General features: G+C 44.0%; 1 protein-coding gene across 1 annotated transcript in view; it reads right to left on the bottom strand.

Annotated features, from left to right (window-relative positions):
- Nucleotides 1-20,232, bottom strand: part of LOC131838611 (uncharacterized) — a 156,612-nt gene extending 136,380 nt beyond the window's left edge. Inside the window, exons 1-6 of the mRNA XM_059185053.1 lie at nt 20,224-20,232; nt 18,793-18,980; nt 16,829-17,177; nt 15,865-15,926; nt 9,343-9,442; nt 8,386-8,460 (exon numbers count right to left, since the gene is read on the bottom strand). Of these exons, the coding sequence (XP_059041036.1) occupies nt 8,386-8,460; nt 9,343-9,442; nt 15,865-15,926; nt 16,829-17,177; nt 18,793-18,980; nt 20,224-20,232 (783 nt within the window). The remainder of the gene's footprint in view (nt 1-8,385; nt 8,461-9,342; nt 9,443-15,864; nt 15,927-16,828; nt 17,178-18,792; nt 18,981-20,223) is intronic.
- Between the last annotated feature and the right edge of the window lie 728 nt (nt 20,233-20,960).

Here is a 20,960-nt window from a genome sequence, read left to right as displayed (position 1 = left end):
TGTGTTCCTATTTCAGGAGCCCAGCTCTTTGTGAGTGCCAATAGCCCTCACTCAGCAACTCGAGCCACATTTCTACCATCAGGGCCCTGTTCCCTACCACTGGCTCTCCTTTCTTTCTCTTCCGCTTCCCTGGCAACAACGCTTGTCAGCTGTCACCTGCAAGACTGCTCTGATGCCAGCTACCTGCTTGTCTCTCTTTGCACGGGACTTGATCTTCCTCTCTCTCAAGCCTCATGCTGTGAGGCCTAGTTCCCTGGCCCCTGATGTCTAATTGTCGCTGATCTCACTAACCCCATCAATTACCATGCCCCAGATTTGACATCTTTAATATTCAAGAGTAATGAGCATAATAATATATGGTGAAAATAAAATCAGTCAGTGGTTGCCTTTGTGGGGGGTACAAAATAATGGGGAAGGGGTACAAGAGAACTTATTAAGAGTTATGGGAATGGTCTATGTATGGGTAGGAATCTGGTTTGCATGGATGTTGGCATTTGCCAAAAGTGATCAAACCCTAACACTTAATATCTGAGTATTTTGCTCATGTAAATATTCCTCAACCAAAAAAGGAAAAAGTTAAAAAGAAAAATAATAAACCTACTGAAAATAAACAGACTTAGAAGAAAATGGAAGTCATTATTTACTTTAAGGTTCTCACCTTTGGCACTATCGACATTTGGGTTAGACGATGCACTGTAAAGCAGCATCCCTGGCCTCTACTACTGTTTGCCAATAGCATTCTCCCAGTACCCATCCCCACCACCAGATTTACAACAACTAAAATTGTCTCCAGCCCTTGCCACATGTTCCCTGGACATTACAAACCACTGGGTCAGTTAATATGTAGTACCTGACCAGCGCCATCCCATGCAGAGTGACTTGTGTCCAATATGATAAGCTTTGGAGGACCAACTGAGAGTGACCTCCAGAGGAGTCTTTGTCTGAAAGGGAAAGAAAATTGGTTGCCAGGGATGTAGGCATGATCTGATATTTCTGTGCTTTTTAGTTCCAGTCACAAAAAGAAAAAGCAGAAAGATGCCTATAGAATAAAAATATCCAAAATGGTGGTATAGTACCAATTATGTTAGTTGTCATTGTGGGGTGGTGATATAATACCAATGCTAACTGATATTTATATGTATTATATAATTTTTAGTTCTTTAAAAATCTACTAATTTCTCCCTAACAATATTCCTTTGAGAAAGTGAAATATTAATTTTTCTACTGTATAGACAATAAAATCAGGAGGTAAGAGTTAAGTGACTGCCCAAGGTCACAGGGAGTTAAAAGAACAGCTGGAGCCATGGTGTAACCCGTGATCTCATGAAGGCAGGATACAAATCAGAGGAAACTGTATGTCTAGGTGGAGATCAGAAATCAGTCCCTGAAGGGAACTGGCCTTGCAGGACCAAATCACCTATGTGAATAATGCATAGTAAAAACTAATAATTTTACTTTAGAAACTACAGCCATTGAGGATTTTCTTCTTCAGTGTGATGTGTAGGAGCACACTTTGGGGGTGGGTGGGGATGTATGTGCGCTAAGGTGAGAGCAGCACCCAGGACAAAGGGAACCTCAGTGAACCCAGGAGAGTGTTTCCCTGCAATGCAAAACCCCATCATCAAGGCAGGACTCCTCATTTCTCAGAAACTTCACTGTGTTGTAATCACTGTAAAGGCCTCATTGTCTCTTTCTTTATGTGGCCCAGGGTACCTTTTAGGTAATATGTGCACAACCTGCTTGCAGTGAATTAAATAGATTTCAGAGATGCAGAATTTCTGAACATGCTCTTCATAGGACCCAGGACTTAGCCCCAGTATTCATCAGTAACACTCCTATTTGCCTGGTTAATTCCCCATTAACTGATAAACTTGCCTGAAACAATGACTTCTTCAAGAATTTCTCTACTTGGAAGTTCCCAAGGGCTGAAACTTTATCTGGTCCAGCTTTGAACATGCCCCACAATTTGATGGTAGCCAATTTATTCAGTGATTGTCTCCTCCCCACAATCTCAACACCCTGGGGTTCCACCCACACCAAAACCACCGCAAGCCCCTGAAGATGTTGAAGGGAATGAGAATTGGTTAACTTCTCTCTCTCAGTAGCTAGTATCATTTTATATGTAAAAATTTACCAAGGGGCAACTGCGTGGCTCAATTGGTTCAGCATCTGACTCTTGATTTCGGCTAAGGTCATTATCTCAGGCGGCTCACCCTGGAACCTGCTTGAGAATTCTCTCTCCCTCTCCCTCTGCCCCTGCCCCCACACTCTCATACTCTCTCTCGAATAAATAAATATTTTTTAAAAATTTCCAATACCCCTCTCTCAGAAGGAAGTATACCTTTTTTTTTTTTTTTAAAGATTTTTATTTATTTATTTGACAGACAGAGATCTCAAGTAGGCAGAGAGGCAGAGACAGAGGAGGAAGCAGGCTCCCCGCCGAGCAGAGAGCCCAATGCGGGGCTCGATCCCAGGATCCTGGGATCATGACCTGAGCTGAAGGCAGAGCCTTAACCCACTGAGCCACCCAGGTGCCCAGAAGTATACCTTTTGATTTGTATCAGGGAAATGCAAAATAAAAGAACAATGAGATGCCACTACACACCCATTAGAATGAGCAAAATCTCCAACACTGGCAACGCCAAACACTGATACTCTGTGTTTGGCACATAGGAACTCTTCTACATTGCTGAGAGGGATGCCAAATAATGCAAAGCACTTAGGAAGGCAGTTTGGAGGTGTCTTTCCAAACTAAACATACTCTTACAGTACAATCCAACTATTGTATTCTTTATAACTTACCCCTAAGGAGCTAAAAACCTAATGTTCACAAAAACCTACACAAGGATGTTTATAGCAGCTTTATACATAATTGCCCAAACCTGGAAACGACTAAGACATCCTTCAGTAGGTAAATGGAGAAATAAACTGTGGCACATGCAGATGATGGGGTATTGTTCAGTACCAAAACAGATGCGTTTTCAAGCCAAGAAAAGACATGGAGGAACTTTAAAGCCTATTACTAAGTGAAAGAAGCCAATCTATATGATTTCAACTATAGGACATTCTAGAAAAGGCAAAACTTATATAAACTGTAAGAAGATCAGTGTTTGCCAGGGATGTGTGGGGAGAGAGAGAAATAGGGAGAGGATTTTTAGGGGAGTGAAAATACTCTGGATATTATGATGATGGAAATATATCATCATAAATTTGTCCAAGCCCAGAGAATGTGCAACACAACAGTAAATTAAGGTAAGCCGTAGATTTGAGGTAACTATGATATGTCAATGTAGGCTCATCCTTGGTAAAAAAAAAAAAAAAAAAAAAAAAGCACAATTCTGGAAAGTAATGTTGATAATGGGTGAAACTATGCGTATGTGGGAGCAGGGGATATATGGGAAATCTCTTGTACTTTCTTTTCAATTTTGTTGTAAATCTAGAATTACTCTTAAAAAAAAAAAAAAGTCTCTTTTTAAAAAGAGGCTCACCCAGGACCTCCTGGGTGGCTCAGTCAATTGGGCACCCAACTCCTGATTTCAGCTCAGGTCATGATCTCAGGATTGTGAGATGGAGCCCTGGGTTGGGTTCCACGCTTGGCGAGGAGTCTGCGTGAGACACTCTCTCCCTATTTTCCTCTACCCCTCCCCCGACTCATGTAATCTCTCTCTAACTAAATACATATTTTTTTTTAAGAAAGAGGTTCACCCTTGTTAATAGGAAATGGGACATGACAGATTCTATAGAAAGGAGGTCCTAGGCCGGGTGGAATTGTGTAGAACACCCTTCCCTCTCTGGTCTATTATTCTCTTGTTCCTTAATATTCCTAAGTAACAAAGGCATTTGCTAATTGACATCCTGGGTGTATTTAAGTGAAAAGAAAGTGAAAGAAATATTTGTTGAGTCTCTACCATAAGCATTTCTTTCTTTTTTTTTTTTTTTTTTTTTTTTAAAGATTTTATTTATTTTATTTGACAGATAGAGATTACAAGCAGGCAGAGAGGCAGGCAGAGAGAGAGGAGGAAGCAGCCTCCCTGCTGAGCAGAGAGCCCGATGCGGGACTCGATCCCAGGACCCTGAGATCACGACCTGAGCCGAAGGCAGCGGCTTAACCCACTGAGCCACCCAGGCGCCCATAAGCATTTCTTTCATAGCAGGAAGTTTTCATGATAAAATTTAGAATTAATCATGCAATCAATTAGAAAATGGGATTTGTGGAAGCTGCAGAATTTTGAAAGAAGAAAAACTTGTGTTTTTCCTATCTTATTCCTATGATTTGGCACAATGTGAAGAATGAGTAAATAAAAGTGGGGTAATTGAGTAGTGTGAGAAAAAGGAGGACAAAAACAAAAGAGGCGGAGGAAAGGAGAGTGACTAAAAGAGAGGCAAAAGGCAAAGGAAAAGATTTTAAAATATTATTTATTTGAGAGAGAGAGAGAGAGAGAGCGCACAGTGGGGAGGGGCAGAGGGAGAAGGAGAAGCAGGCTCCCCAAAAAGCAGGAAGCCGGATGCTGGGCCTTGATGCCCTGTGATCATGACCCGAGCCCAAGGCAGATGCTTAACCTACTGAGCAACCCAGGTTCGCTGGAAAAGATTAATAATATTCAATTTTGTAATGAGCACTGGGTGTTGTATGTAAGTGTTAATCATGATATTGTATACCTGAAACTAATATTACACTGTATTTAACTAACTGGAATTTAAATAAAAGCTTTTTTTAAAAAGATAAAAAAAAGAGAATGGGATTTGTCCTGCTACTATTTTTAAAGTATTTCCATCGGGAACTTGTAGAAATAGCATTTTGAGCCAATGTGGCTGCTTCATCTGAATGGCTTTGGTGCTTTATTTTTCACAACAATGGATGATGAGAGAATAAAGATAATAAGAATGAGTAAGAAATACTAAAGATAGTATCTGCCGTCCTATGAAAAGAAAGCTCTTTATTCTTGAGCAAAGGCTGGAAGTTATCAAAGCTGGATTTGCTAAGTATGGTTTATAGCAATATTTACAATTTCTTTTCTATCACTGAAAGGTCTGGAGGAAAAATAACTTTGATACTGAAAATCCGAAACTCAGAATCCTTTGCCCTCTTTCTTCCATTTCATTTTTATAATGCAGTTTCCTGAGATAAGAGCACTGACCCCACGGGCATACCCGGCATCACATACTGAACCAGGCTCTGCCGAGCAGGTACTTATTAAATAAACACGCTATGTCAAAACAGATCCTGAATGGCATGAGTTTTAAAAACCAAATGACTTTCTCTCTGGGATGCCACACAGACCTGAAATTCTTTCCCGAAATACCAGGAAAGGCGAGTAAGTCAAAATTGAACCCGTCTATATGTTTTCTGCAACTATGACGTCCTCCGATGAGAACTTGAACCCACTGGATATTTCACTTGGGGCAGACTGCCCGTTCCCCCTCGGAACCTGATGCTCCCATCTGAGCCAAGACCTAAGTCCCCCAAACCAAGCACAGGAAAAGGGCCCCAGAAGGAGGTGCTTCATCCTAGGAAGAGTTAAACTTCTTGCACAAACGAGCCTTGCTTCCACTCCAGCCCTTCTCCCTCCATAACACAGCTCTGGGAGCCCCAGAAGGGGCTTTAGCTGCTCTGACTTCTCACACACACTTCTTTCAAATGAATTTAAACCTTTTCTTGTCCAAATCCCTACAGAAGGGGAAAAAAAAAAAAAAGTAACCACTCTGCAGTTTTTCTACTATTATGCAAATAAATTAATCAGGCAATGCTCCTGTGAGAATTAATTTATATTTGAAGCCAATGAGGCCTGGATACTTGCTAGCTGAACCCCCAGGCCAAAGCCCCAGCTAGGTAACCCCTCATATTATTCCTTTGACGAAACGTGAACTGACATAAATACTATGGCCCCCTTTCAATCCGATTACCCCGTTACTTCACATCAATGGTACCCCAGCCATCAGATTCTGGCGTCTTTCCTTTCACCGACGCCAGGAACAACGGACCCCTCCTCCTTGATAAACAAGCACCCACGCTACCACCTCGTAGCCCCACTCTTAACCCATCATCCTCCCTCAATGGGCTCTATTCGACAAGGTATTTTATTTTGTTTGTAGGAATCAAGGACTGAAAAACAGTTCAAAATCAGGCCTGGCCGAGGCTGTTCTTTCAAAGCTGCCCTTTCACACAACTGTTAAGAGCCTCTGGAAATAACACCGCTGAAGTAGCCACCCTTTAATGGACATCATTCCCTTGGGACGCGACCCCCCCCCCACACACCCCAACCCACTTCATCTCTCTCCGTTAGGTCTTATGGGCTCTTTTTAAAACACACAAAAAAACAAACAGCAGCACAGGTTTCCCTTGGCTTGCGTGACCTGAAGCTCAGTGAAAATGAACCTACATTTTAAACGATACCTTTGTAATAAACTCATGTTGACAACCACTAAATTCTTTCCGTTGCTCTGCATAGAAACATTAAAAAAAAAAAAAAAGATTCATTTCGCTCCCCGCCCCCCCCCCCCAAACTCTGCCCATTTATAAAGCTTGTCTAAGTAATCCACCAGGTGGGGGGAAAGCTTTTCTATGTGGGCAGCTCAGTTTCTGGAGCCCCTACCTTGGTAATTAGATTAACAGGCAAATGTGAATAGCAGGGACCAAAACAGTCCCCACTCTTCATTCTTTATGCCATTTGTTGTACGTAACTGATAGCAAAATATCTTGAATGGTAGCAGAAAAAAAAAATATGGATTTGTGAAAGGCTCTATGCTGAAAGTGGAAACAAGAGAGGAAGAACACAAAGCAAGCTTTATTTAAAAAAAAAAAAAATTCCAAGTAATAATAATGCTTTTTTTTTTTAGAAAAGGGCAGAAGTTATATATGCTCATAAACTGGGGTTATTGATATGTTTTCTAGCTTTGTAGTTTAATTATTTTAAATATTTCTGTGCCTCCTCTTAGTACAGTCTGAAACAGAGGACAGTGACCCTAGGGGAAATGCTTGTCTTTCTGAACCGATGAAGGCCAATATGTTCTGTAACCACAGTCCTCCAACAGGTTCTGAATCTGAGAAACCCTTTAAAACATATTCTAACTAAGTTGGTATACTAAGAAGCTATGCACTTTTTATAAACAAAATAAAAATAAGAATTAAAACACATGAACACTTACTCAGTTAGCTGCAAAGAAAGTTATGGTTTTACCAAATACCCTTCATGCTTTTTTCAAAGCAACTTGCTTTCTTCTGTGCCAGAGGAGAACACCTTTGATTTCATATAAAGTAGACTTCCATATAAAGTAGACTTTGTTTTCATATAAAGTGGACTTTCATATAACGTAGATACAGAGACTCTGTGTTAATTTATTAGATTTGGTGGTGAATTGCCACTAAAAGTGACGCTCTCTTTTCTTCCCCTTAGTACTGGTGCCTTTGCCCAAACATCTGAAATTTGCTGCCTGGGATCTGCCAAGTGCAGGGTTAGTAGCTATTCAAGAATGTTGTTACATACCATATTCTTACTCAAAAAGAAATGTAACCACTTTATTCCTTTCCCTTGGCCTGGCTGTTCACTACTCATTCAACAAACATTCATCTAGTAACTCCCGATTACTAGCTGTGTCCATGGCAGCAAGCGCTCTTGCACTTAAAATGATCAATGTGGTAAAATCCTCACTCCGCATCCTTCCTCTACCTACAGTCTGGGCCAAAGGAATCTTCTGCTGCAAGCTCAGCCCTATTCAGTCCTGTCCCTTAACAGGAAACATCTAGGAGACTTCGTTCATGAGCTCAGGGGACTCAGCACTCAGTCACCCTCCTTGTGACACCCTTCTTCATGTGACAGAGGTTCCTAGGCTGCCCACGTTGACCCCTTGCCCCCGAAGTTCACATATTGACCCCAAGCTCAGTGCAGAGCCTGACATGGGGCTGGATCTTCTCATGACCCTGAGATCAGGACCTGAGCTGAAATCAAGAGTCAGACACTTAACCAACTGAACCACCCAGGTCCCTCTACACAGTACATTAGATGCAACTACCATCAGTGAGATTCAGCCTATGAACTGAAGTCTATTTGCCACATTTAATCCATATGTTATCTCTTACTAACTAGAGGTTATCTCTTGCTAGAAATACTGTGTTCCCTATCACTGAAAGTGCTTAAGTAAGGCTAACATGAAAGGGATTTTATTTCTAATAGGCATGAGATTTCACGCCTATTAGAATAACCATGTGGCTGTATGAGACATGCACATCATATCTGCAACCCATAGCTCAAAACACGAGGCATGAGGAAGATGATTTTGGTGAATACCTTAGTCAGGTCAGGATAAATTCTCTGATAGCCCCAAAATCTTACAATAAAAGCTTACTTCTCATCTATGTCACAGTCCAATACAAGATCAGTGGCTCACCTCCAAACCGTGACTCAGGGTCCTGCATTCATTATGCACTGTACCTCTAACACTCCAACGTGGGACCTCTGTGTCCTAATGGAAGCAAAGAGAAATAGGATTCTGTATGAGAGACTCTATATGCCAAGCCTGGAAGGGAGGCACATTACTTCTGCCCACATTCTATTGCCCAGAACTGAGTCTATGGCTCCATCTAACTATGAGGAAATCTAGGAAATGCAGTATGTCCATAACAAAGGAGACAAATGGGTATCAGGGAACATTAGCAGTATCTGCAATACATTAAAAATTTTTATAAAACAGAGGCACCTGGATGGCTCAGTCAGTCAAGCATCTGACTCTTGAATTTTGGCTCAGGTCATAACCTCAAGGTTGTGAGATCAAGCCCCACATCTGACTCCGCATTGGGTGTAGAGTCTGCTTCAGACTCTTCCTCTCCTGCTGCCCCTCGCCCACCCCTGCTCATACTCTCTCTCTCTCTCTCTCAAAAGAACAAATGGGAGGAGGGCACCAGGATGATACAGTTAGTTGAGCATCCAACTCTTGGTTTCTGTTCAGGTCATGATCTCAAGGTCATGAGACTGAGCCCCGGACTGGTATCCACATTTAGCACAGAGTCTGCTTGAGATTTTCTTTTCCTCCCCTTCTGCCTCTCCCCACTATGATCTTTCTCTCTCAAATAAATAAATAAATAAATCTTAAAATAAAAAAATTATGAAATAGGAGCTAGACACTAGTAAGAGTAGCTACTAGAACTCAGCCATGGGTCTAACTTGGGTAGGGCACATTTCATGCACTATGCTTCAACATGTAGTAACAGTGTCTGTTCTGTATCTAAAGTCACACCCATTTACCTTTGCTAATAGGGACCTTTGATCAGAAACCCAGTACCTACGTAATCTCTAGGAAAGTGACCCTTGATCTACTTAATGACAAAAAGCAATTCCATTTCCTTACCGATGACTGGCTTAGATGTGAGCGACTGGCACTATTCTGGCCAATGACACAGGAGTGTACATCTTCCAGGCAGGTTTCTGGAGAAGACTTCTTTTCCCTGCTGATAAAAGGAGAGCGAAGACAATAAACGGACTCTCTTTCTGTGTTGTCGTTTGCATGTGATGCATAGAGCTGGGGCAGCCAAAAGAAACTGTGAGGGAGCCAGCCACAGAAGACAGGTCAACATATTAAGGATAGCAGAGCAGAGACAGAAAGAACCCTGATTTAAAAAAAATTTTTTTTTTAATTTAATTGTTTTAAAATTAAAATTTAAATTTAAAAATCTTTTTTTGAAAGATTTTATTTATAAAAAAAAAGATTTTATTTATTTTCTTTGTGAGAGAGAGAGAAAGAGTGGGTGCAGGAGTGGGCGGAGGGGCAGAGAGAAAGGGAGAAGCTCCCCGCGGAGCAGGGAGCCTGATATGGGGTGAGATCCCCTGAGATCATAACCTGAGCTGAAAGCAGATGCTTAATGGACAGAGCCACCCAGGTGCCCCAAGAACCTTGATTTTTGATGATATCAATGGGACAATGAATTAATGAACCCTGGTCCTTCTGGAATTCTTGTTTTAGGAAATAATAACTTCTCTTTGTAGTTTCTTCTATTTTTGATGGATGTTTTGCTAATGCAGCTGGAAGTATCCCGGCTGACAGATATGTGCTAAGTCCTTTAGATATATGCTCTTCCAAAATGGAGCCACATCAACCTGTGGCTCATATAGGTCTACCTCAGAGCAGGAAAAAACAGCTCCCCTAACTCTAGGGCCCTTGCCTACAAAGAATTCTCTTTTTAAAAAAATCTAACACCTACTTTTATGAATGAAGTAGGTGTTTGAAGTAAGTACCACTTGTATTTCTTAATGTTATTGTGAAGATCAAATGACTTCAAGAAGCACTTGGAATAGTACCTGAAATTTGTTAAAAGCTAAATATATACTCATATCATTATTACTCATAGTAGTAGAGGTAGAACTTTCAGTTTTTACAAACTAAGGTAAATTTTAACAGTTGCTAAATGCCCTCCAAATGTCAGTTTGGCCTATGAGTGTAATGACTTCTTCATCCCCCTAGTACTTCAAAGGAAAAGAAGAGGGCTCCTGACCTAGAATTTAAACCACAGATTCAATCTGATAAGCTGAAAAATCCCAAAGCTTTCCTCAGAGGTTGGTTCTGAGTCAGTACAGAATAAGGGTTATGCACATAGGTCCTTGGGTCAGAATGAGTTCCAAGCCTTAGCTCTGGTATTTGCTGTGCATTAGGATTCAATCAGAGAAGTAGAACCAAGGAGCAATACACCATATATATCAGATACGTTTCCATATCAGGCTGGAAGCTACAAACACAAGCTGGAACCCCACAAGAACAGACTGGAACCCCTGTCAGTCCCTGCTATGTCTGACCTTGTGCATGTGGGTGTCCTGCACAAGCCAGTGCCCTCCTCCAGGGAGGAGGTCCTGGCTCCTGGCTCAGAAGTCAAACAACCTGGGGACGCTGGAGCCCCCATGTCCAGCTGCCGCCTCACAAAGAGGTGAGCCCGCTGACCCACTTACAAGATGGCTGCTGCTCTCCTTCCGCCCTCCAGATCTCTCAAGACTGTGGTGGCCCATTCCCACAGGAACTAGGTGGCAAAGGGAATTCTAAAAAAAGGAGGTTAACCTGCCAGGCTGATACAACGCAAAGCCAACATACTTAACGTTATTAAATTTCTCTAAGTTTCTGTGTCTTCTTCTGTAGATCAGGGAGGATAATAATATTAGGATCCATCTCATAAGGCTGGATAAGATTGAAGATTATTTTAAATAATGCATGGAAAATACTTAATACAGTATTAGGCATAGAATAAGTTCTCAAAAAAGCAAGCTGTGATTATCATGTGTTGTTGTCATTGTTGTTTCATTAAATATCCTACCCTGATATTTAAAAGAAAATCAGGCATAGGATTAGGATATTTAGTTTCCTGAAAAGAAAAGGCACTGATACACACACACACACACACACACACACACGCACATATATATATTATGTATGTATGTATATATACATACATAAATAAATAAATATTGGCCAGTTACTGTTCTGGAAAGCAACATTTTTCAGCCTCTTAGGGTAAGTATTATATCTATTTTACATGAGGCACTTGAAAAAACTAAGGATAGAAAGATTAGGTAGCTGGACTCAAGCTAGTAAAGTGGTAACCGGTGCTCTCTCATTCTCTCTTTCTCTCTTTCTCTATGTAGAAATCCAAGAAAAAAGAAGTATAGGGTCATCAAAACCAAGTAATGAGAAAGCAGCATTTAAACTGCAATCTGAAGGATGATCAGGAGTTAGTGAAACAAAGCAAACAAATCAAGCAAAGAGAAAAATACGTGTAAATGTACACTAACAAGAAAGGGCCTGGCATCCTAGAGGAGGGAGGAGAATGGGGAGGCAAAGCTGTGGTAGAGGCGGGGAGAGCAGCTGGGAGGGAACCATCCTTACTTCCTGGAATGGGAAGATCCAGGATGGCACAAGCTGTGTCTGTCTGGTTCATGCCAGTATTCCCAGATCTGGAATCATTCCTGAGGGGACATGGGAGAACCTCAGGAAAGGTTTGTTAACTTAAGGAAGGACAGGGTGAAAAGATATGAGTTATATATTAAAGTCTCTAGTTGCTACAAAGTATGCAATAAAGTTGCTATAAAGTATCCTCCCTCTCTGGCTCCTTCCAGTAATACAGAACTGGCTGCTTATTTCCTTTCTCTTGGCAGCCCTTCAAATCCTTGAATATGGCAGTCATATCCTTGTTGTCTCCATTCCCCAGGCCAACAGCCTCAGCTTCTTGGCATCAGTTTCCCACATTGAGAAATTCCAGTCAATGCTGTCCAAAGAACTTCTGCAATAATGGAAATGTTCTATACCGGTGCCATCCAATATGGCAGCCACGAGTCCCATGTGGCTATTGAGCATTTGAATTGTGGCTAATGTGACTGGGGAACTATACTTTAAATTTTATTTATATTTAAGCTTTTATTTAAATTATTTCAATTTTATTTAACTAATTTCTATTTGAACAGTCCCATGTGGCGAGTGGCTACTGAATTGGGCACTGCAGTTCTAGCTCTATACACTGACTCTTCTTCTGATAAGATGGACATCTCTGCATTTTCTCTGAGCTTCCCATTTTCTTTACCTTCCTTTTCACCGGAATTAACCAATTCTGATACCCTGTGCTGGGCTTCTATCTCATGTCAGCTGATTAAGTACCCAGGGCTTAAAGATGAGCTGGAACCCCCTTTTTGATAAATACCGGTTATCAGAGTAGCAACTTTTTGCTTCCTGGGTCACATAATTTCTCTTAGTGATGAGTTCATTAAAATACCTATTTATACACATAGTTTCTATCTAAGAACCCAAGTGAGGGTTGGGTAAGGATCTGCCAGTGCCTTCATCAATTATATTATAAATATTACACATTTATTTCATCTAATGCAGTGAGACCAGCAGTTAGTGTTTATATGTTGCCTGTGCTATGAAATCGGCTCTCTGCTAAACATATTTGGTCAACTAAGCATAGTCACTGGGAATATCCACTGATGGCCAAAACACCAACTGAATCATCCAAATCAGCAAAGAGGACTGGTCCAGGGGATACAAATGAAGATTACACAGTCGTCTGACAAACTCTGGAGCTTTTCAATCTAACTATTGTCTAGAGAACCAAATAGTATAAAAAGAAGAACTATTAATGATAAAACTTTAGAAGAGGTTAGAAGAGAGATCAGTGAATCAAATACACCAAACTTTAAAGCAGGAAAGGTCCTTCTAGGTGAGACAGGAGAGTGCTCCCAGAATTTGAAGGATATATCACTACGTACATAGTCTCTGAACACACACCAGATGCCAGGCACCAGGACACAGTGTCAAAGGATATGGTGCCCACCCTCAATGGGTCTACGGTGTACAGGGGAAACAGACATGTAAATTATTCCAATAGGTACAGTTGCCAGATTTAGCAAACAGAAGTACAGAATATCCTGTTAAATTAAAATTTCTGATAAACAGTTAATAGCTTTTTTAGTATAGGTACATCCCACACAATATTGGGGACATACTTACATGAAAAATAATATTTATTTGTTTGAAATTCAAATGTAACTGTGCATTCAGTATTCGATCTGGTGACTCTAAATATAAATATAATGATTAAAGGGGGTATTAGGTACTACAAGAAAATATCCAAGAGGTGCAGACCTCAGAGGCCAAGTCAAAGAAGCATTACGGAGAAGGTAAGTCTTAAGCCAAATTTTTCCAAGGAGCAGAAGTCAGCCAGGCAAAGAGAGTATAGGAGCAGTTTGCACCGGGGTTTGAGAAGGCAGGGCACACTTGGAGAAAAGCAAGGAGCTCAACAGGGATAGAATAAATGATAAATAAATAAACTAAGAGAAAAGCCTAAGTCAGAATAACATCACAGGCTGAGGGATAAAGGGAGAAAAGAGAGCTCCTAAACACAGCAAGAAGCAGTCTGAAAAAGAAAAAGAAAACCCTGAGACCAAGAAGGAGAGAGAAGTGCAGAGACACATGCTGCAGGCAGGCCAAGGAAGAAAAGATCATTGACTAGGCCCACAGGGATGACATCAATGACACTGACCAAAGCCATTCCAGTAGAATGTGATGGCGCCAGGTTGAGAAAGCTCATGGAGGTGGCAAGAATAAGAGAACCCAAGGGCAGACATTGCATTCAAAAATTTGATTGTGAAAAAAGTATCATGCTTAGACCTGGAGAGACAAGGAAGTGGCCTGGGCTCTGAACTTTAAAGAGGGCCCCAGTTTGTCACCCCTTCAGCTCCACTTACGTCCTGTGGCTGAGGGGACATGTTCACATAGAGCCTGCACATTCCTTTAGGCCCTGAAATTCTTTACTCAAATGGAACCAAAACTGTGATCAGAGACTACGCCAGCTTCTTCCTAAGTCTCTCTTTCCAAGAGTCAGCTATGCCCCTAGCATGCTCATCCTTAAGCTGAGGCATAGCTCAGGGCCTACTGTTAGGCATGCAAGGATGTGGAGGGATCTTGGACATGTGCTTGAGGTATCCACACTCTTGGATGCATGACCATTTGTGATGCAGGATGGAGTCAGCATGGGACGTGGAGTGGGGTATGTCACAGGCTTCCTCCTTTGATCTTATCTCACAAAAGTTAGAGGAAATATGTCAGAAGAAGTTGTTAGTGATGAACATAAGGCCAAGAGATGATGATTTTGAAAATGAGCACTATTTGATATTTTGTTTTGTTCTTTTAAAGTAAACTCTATGCCCCGCATGGGGCTTGAACTCACAAGCCTCAGATCCAGAGTCACATGCTCTACCAATTAAGCCAGCCAGGTGACCAAAATGAGCATTATTTCAAAGAATCTGTAGTAAAGGGGATACTGAAGCTATAGGTAGGGAGAATAATGAAAAAGTGAGGAATTCAGTGGCAAATATTTCCAAGAAAAAAAACAATTACAGAAGTGTGGACAGGGTTATGGGACTAAAGGAGAAATGTTAATGCACCCAAAGACTAGCAACAGTGAGAAGCCATTATGTCCCATCTCTGGGCCTGAAAGAACAATAGGTTGGCAAGAAAATATTTCCAGAGCCCAGGGAGCTTGTGAGCTGTGGCTGTAGTCACTCCCAGAAATTCAACACAGCAAGAAGAAAGCAGTAACAATAAATGCCTGACTTTTCTCTCCTCCTGCCCTTGACTTGGTGTCATTTCCTCCCATGGACTGAAACCAACTAGAAGAAACCAGCCAGCAAGGTATCCTGGAGCCAAGGCATTGCCTAGAGGCCAGCCTCTTAGGGCCAAAGCATGGGGAGAAGGGCTGGAAGTAGATTTGGAAGAGCAGAAAGATTATAAGTAACTAATACTGTCCCCAGGGAGGCAGGAGAGGCCTGAACTCGGTGGCAACGTGCACAGAAAGGAGAGTAGGTTGGCAGGAAGGAAATGGAAGGCATTTCTGTCGAATAATAATCTCTTTTTCTCTCCACAGTTAGAGAAGGAGTCGTCAGTGAATGAGGGTAAGCAGGCAAGGGAATGTTTGGATTTAATTCTCATAGATGGCAGTTGGCTTAAGGCCCTTGTGCAAAACAGACAATACCCTAAGATAAGACTATTTTCCCCAGCCCTTCTCAGTGGAAGAGGATGTCACATTCTCCTAAGCCTCCCTCTCCTTCTCCTGCACTAGCAGAGTCACAGAGCAGATAAAAGTCTTGGGGGATTTTTCCTTCTCTCTTTCCTGAAATAACCTCCAGCACTACCTCAGCCTGGAGCCCACATATCTCCAGCAACTTAGAGGCCCACCCACCTCAGAACACTTTGCTCTCAAATACTGATTCCTGATTCAAACTTGCCTCCTTATCCAATAGGATTCTCCTCTGACCAAATCAAGCCCCCCTACCTGTTACAAGAAATATATTTTTTAAAACTAATTTTCACCACATTAAAAAGAACTAGTAGTCTTACCTCGAATCCTCCCGTGGGTATCTGGATTTGCAAACTACCTCTTCGTCCCAAAAGATCAATCTCTAAATTTCAAACAGAGAAAATGAGCTGAAGAGTTGGGGATGTTTAGAAACAAGGATATTTTCCTTTCTACCGCCTCCAACCAAATGTCCCTAAATCTACAAATAACTCCTCTTCCTTCTGTGTTTTAAAGCAAACCATCTGGTTTGTTTGTTTGTTTTTAACAAAAGGGAAAGAAAAAGGAGAAGGTGAAGAAAGGTTCTGTCTCCGAAATTCTAAGAAGGGTGTCTCAGTGCATAGGCAAACATCTTTATTCCCTTGCAGGCTCTGAAATATTGGACAAGATGGGATTTAACATCAAGACAACAAGCCCCAGAGGTAGCTTGAGGACTGATCTAAGACTTCTCACACACTCACTCCAAGTAAACTAGACCAGGCTTCTCGGGAGTCCCGTTCCTGAAGTGTGTGTGGTGGTGAGCAGTGGGCGCGTTCATGGCTCCAGGATCTGTCACCCAGCCCACTAGACCGCCAATTCCCCTGCACCCCAGGGGCCAGCTCCACGCCGACACAAAACCAGCCTCGCTCTGAGGCATCTGCTCCCCATCCTGGAGTCCTTGGGGACTAGAAGAAGGAGGAATCGATTTCATATTCTCTTCTCCCTCCCGCCGTCCACAAAAGCAGCTCTTTCAGGCCCCCGAGAAAGGTCCTGTACCCTTTCCCACCCAGCGCCCGTCAGCGAACTTCACCTTCATCCAAGCCGCTTTACCCAGAAAGACCCTGGGACGGGAAATCAATAGCTCCAGCTTGAGGCGAGGGTAAGGGCCTGGGGGTGGGGGAGATGGGGGCGGACTGGTGGGGAGGCGGCGGGGCGGTGAGGAAAGGGTTCGCTGTGGGGCCGCCACGGGTAATTACAGCAGCTGAAAGGCGCCGCCCAGCACCAGGGGAGCGTGTCAGGGAGAATCACCCGTTTTACACCTGGCGACGGGCCACTGATAGTGGCGAGACCAGCACCGAAGAGGGGCGCTCTTAGGGGCGGGAGGAGGGTGCGGGTCAGTCCACCCCGCAGGCCTCGAGGGCCGGGCAGCCCCAGGGCTTTCCGCTCCGCACCCAATGCATCACGAGACCCCCGGGACGCAGAAAGCGCGCAGGCGCAGTTCTCCGAGGTCAGCCGCCCCGCCCGGAAGCCTGAGGCGCTCTGGGAGCTCCTTCCCTCCGCTCGCGGCGCGCCCTGGGGACCTAGAATGCCGTCTTTCCAGTGGCCCGAGGGGCCGGACGCTGGGAGCTGCTGGGGCCCGCGGTGGGGCGACAAAGAGCTGAGCGTTTTAAGAACTTTAGGTCAGACCTGAAAGGGCCTACCGAGAGCTCGCTAGGGCAGTCCCTCATTTTACACACAGGCACGGCGAGACCCAGGAGACGAGGACTATCCTTAAAGACACCCAGTAAAGTGAAGTGGATCCGAATGGGAGTTAAAAGGATATTTAACCTGCAGCCTGAGGAGAGCTGGCCAAGCAAGGAAAAGGAAGGCCACTTATTTTTAAGGCGAGAGAGAGACAAACATTATTAGCTTTGAAAAGAAACAATACAAAATTGATGTCCCAGACAAAGGGGGGAGGGCGGTGGTGATGGAGAGGAAAAGTACTCAAGGCCCGGCTCTTCTAAATTTAATTTTGATTATTTTCAATGGGCTGAGATCGCCTCTCCCGACGCCTCACCGTGTTAATACCACTGGGCCACAGCGTCCGAGCCCGAGTCAAAGTAAACTCTCGCCAGCGGGGCACTGCGCTCCGAGCTGCTCTACAGAGATCCTCTTTCTTCGGGTTAAAAAAAGAAGAAGAAGAAAAAGAAAACACAAAAAACCCACAAAAAAACACAACACACAGTTAACCACCTGTCAGGGCTGAGGATACAATGAGGCTCCTCGAAAAAGAGCTTTTCATGCATGCGTAATATATTTGTTCAGCTATTCACTTAATGAAGCTGATAAATGTGATGCAAGACAATAGTCAAGTTAATCTATTTAGTAAAATGTTTTGAGACTTTCAGGCTACGTTAAGGAGAGGAGCGTTCGGCGACATTTTCATTTAAATGCGCTCATCTCCCCTCTTAGGCTGCACAAGGGGGTTCAGGCAATCTATGTGAATATAATTTCTTATAAATGTGTCTTTAATGGGTTTAATTCACCCTTGCCAGCTGTTTTGGGGGCTATTTTGTAAGAGCAAAACAAACGTTTCAGGCTTGGAAAGCTAGTTAAAATTAGTTTCGGTCAGCGAGGCCAAGCTATATTTCCTGCAAACCATCTGCTTGATTGGCACAATAGAAGGATTTTCAAGGAAAAAAAAGGGGGGGGGTGAGTGTGAAAGGAATGAGGGGTGGGGGGAGACGCTAGAAAGAGCTGGGGAGGCCGGTAGTTCCTTGTGGCCTATTCTGAAGGTGAACCCCTTTAGAGGTGTCTTAATAGAGCGGGTTGCCTAGAGGGCTGGGGCGACTAGAAGGCTCTTTGAGCCCAAACCTTGTCGCCCTCCTCCTTTGCCTAGCGGGTCAGCTCCCTCTTCTCCCGAGAAGCAAAGAAGCCAGGCGTTGCGCACTCCTTTGCGTCGCCCCCGCCCCGCATCCTGCCAAACTTTCAAGACGAACTCCTACCCAGAGCGCCGAGGCCTGGGGGTTCAAATCCTTGCAAAGCGCTACCTTGGGGTCCCAACCTTCCCGAACTTATCTCTCCTTAACTTTTCGGAAGGCAGGGAGTCTTAAGCCCACTCTCTACATCGCAGGCACCTCACCTACCTCCGCGCGGCCTGCGCTTACCAGGGTGCACAGGCTGCGGAGTGCCCCACGACCCGGAGAGCGAGGCGCGTGGGGCTGGGACCCGCCCGCTCTCCACGGGCGGGGAGGAAAGAAATTCCCAGAGAAGGTTCCAAGAGTCTACCCTACGGTTCCAGGAAGGCTTCTGCGGCTTTAGCCTCATAGGGCCCAGGAGTCCCAGCCATCTCAGCCGCGGGCTCCCCGCGCGAGCAGTAGCGTTGTGGGGCAGTCAAGCATCTTAACGCCAGCCAGGGCCTCGGAGTCTCACTTTTCCACTCGCGTTTTTTTCCATTGAAAGAGAAATAGACAACCCAGCTCTGGGAGAGAGGACGTGAGTGACTTCTTTGAAATACACTTGAAGATAACGACATTACCATGAATGGCAGGACGCACAAAACCCCAAGGGCTCAGGTCAAACGGCATTAGTCACAGGTCTTAGCAGCCGCCGCAGCGCCGCGCAGCCCCTTAGGCTATCGCGGGGTTTGAAAAGACGCGTTCAAGGAGATCACTTAAAGTAAGATCCTTTCGTCCGATTTCTTGCTTCCTTAGGATTTATTCTGCCTTTTCACGGAGGGCCAGCCCTCGCCCCCGCCCTCACTTGTCCTCTTTGCGTCTTAGGAATGCTTCAGGAGGCTCTGCAGACAGACCACTGGAAGCAGAGTCCACGTGGATCGCAGCAAGGGGTTGCTTCCAAAATGTCAGGGCCCCTTTTAAAAAGCAGACAAGTTAGCAGCAGTTAGTCTATAGTAAGGTAGAACGACCGGGATGCGTGTGTGTGTGTGTGTGTGTGTGTGTGCGTGTGTATTGGGGGGAGGTGCGGGCGGCCGCGCGCGCGCGCATGTGGGAGTGGTAGTAGGGGCGCTTGGAGCGTGTAGGTGGGCAGGATAATAACTAAAAACTACACCCAGAGAAATGCTCTAGGAGGAGAGGAAGCCTAGGGAAGAGGATGGCACTAAAAGGGCTCCAGACTGGCTTTGACTTCTTAGCGCGCCCCCCCCCCAAAAAAAACCTTGCAAACGGAAGCGCTATTCCGACCCCCCAGAAGACTGGGCAAGCGCTTCATTGATGGGTAATCCAACACCTGTAGTCATCCCTTTCTTCTCCTTCGGGAACTGACTACAGTTCCAGGAGGGGAGGAAAGGAAAGAGGGAGAGAGGGAGGGAGGGAGGGAGGTGAGAGGCGGAGGAGAATTGGATCTGAGAAGAGTTGGAGAGAGAGAATGCAAAACCAGAGCCGGTCTCCCAGCTTCCAGAAAGCAGCTGGGGACAAGGGTAGTGGGGAATTGATAGCGACGGAAAACTTTGTCTTGTGGCAAACTTAAAGTGCAGGTGCTCAAGCGGTTTAGACTTTCCACCCCTATTTTATTGTAAAACTTCAAAAACAAACTTCCAAGGTTTGTCATGTCCCCCCACCTTTCCCGGGAACTCCAATTAACTGGAACAATACATTTCGCATATTTAAAGAGCCACTTATTTAAAAGTTGTTCCTTTCCTTAGAGGTTTTCAGCCGCCTGCCGCCCAGTACGCCTCCATAAGCGTCATAGGCTCAGAAACTCCATACTTGCGTCATCTTCGAGCATTATAATTCGGCTCCAGAGCCTGGCCCTAAATAACTTTTTAATTTGAATCAAGGGAGAGCTTTAGCGGGCTCTGTTTCTGGTTTAATGTGATATAAATCACAGATGCACTTTTATTGAATGGTTAAAGCAGCGACATGGAGATCATCAACACAAAACGCCCTGAACAAAACCATCGAGAGAAATAAAGCTGGTTAATACGATTTTTGAGAAAGCTTTGTGTTAAAAAGCAAAAAGGAAAACCAGCTGAAGGTGACAGTTAGTTCATGGTTAATAGGATCAGGGCAGCCTGGCGGGGCTGCACACTTCTCTTTGGGGAGGTTCAGCCACACCAAAGAAATGAATGGGACATTTAACACATCTGTTATCTCGCCGAACAGAGAAACTGGGGAATGGAGGTTCAGCGCCACCCTAGACCCAACCCAGAGTAAAGGGAAGGACTGTCTCCAAGAAGATTCTCGTTTGGGGCCCCAGATTAAGCATAGACTCTCCTGACTGTGGGCCAGCATTCTTGGGAATGGCATTCTTCCCACTGCTTTCACGTGCTTGTGCACTGCAGTTAATTAGGAGGTTGCAAAACTTTGGCCAAGTTAAGCAATAGGTAGAACCCTCAACTTTCACTGCTATGGTTTTAACAGTCCAGGCTGCAAGTTACAAATGAAACTGCAGAATGCTCTTTGAGGTTGGAAAGGAGCCAGGGTAGCGTTTCAGCGTTCTAGTC

The sequence above is a fragment of the Mustela lutreola genome, chromosome 1, assembly GCF_030435805.1.
Source record: "Mustela lutreola isolate mMusLut2 chromosome 1, mMusLut2.pri, whole genome shotgun sequence".
Taxonomy (NCBI): Eukaryota; Metazoa; Chordata; class Mammalia; order Carnivora; family Mustelidae; genus Mustela; species Mustela lutreola.
Note: the sequence above shows the minus strand (reverse complement) of the source record. Positions and strands in the feature narration are given on the sequence as shown.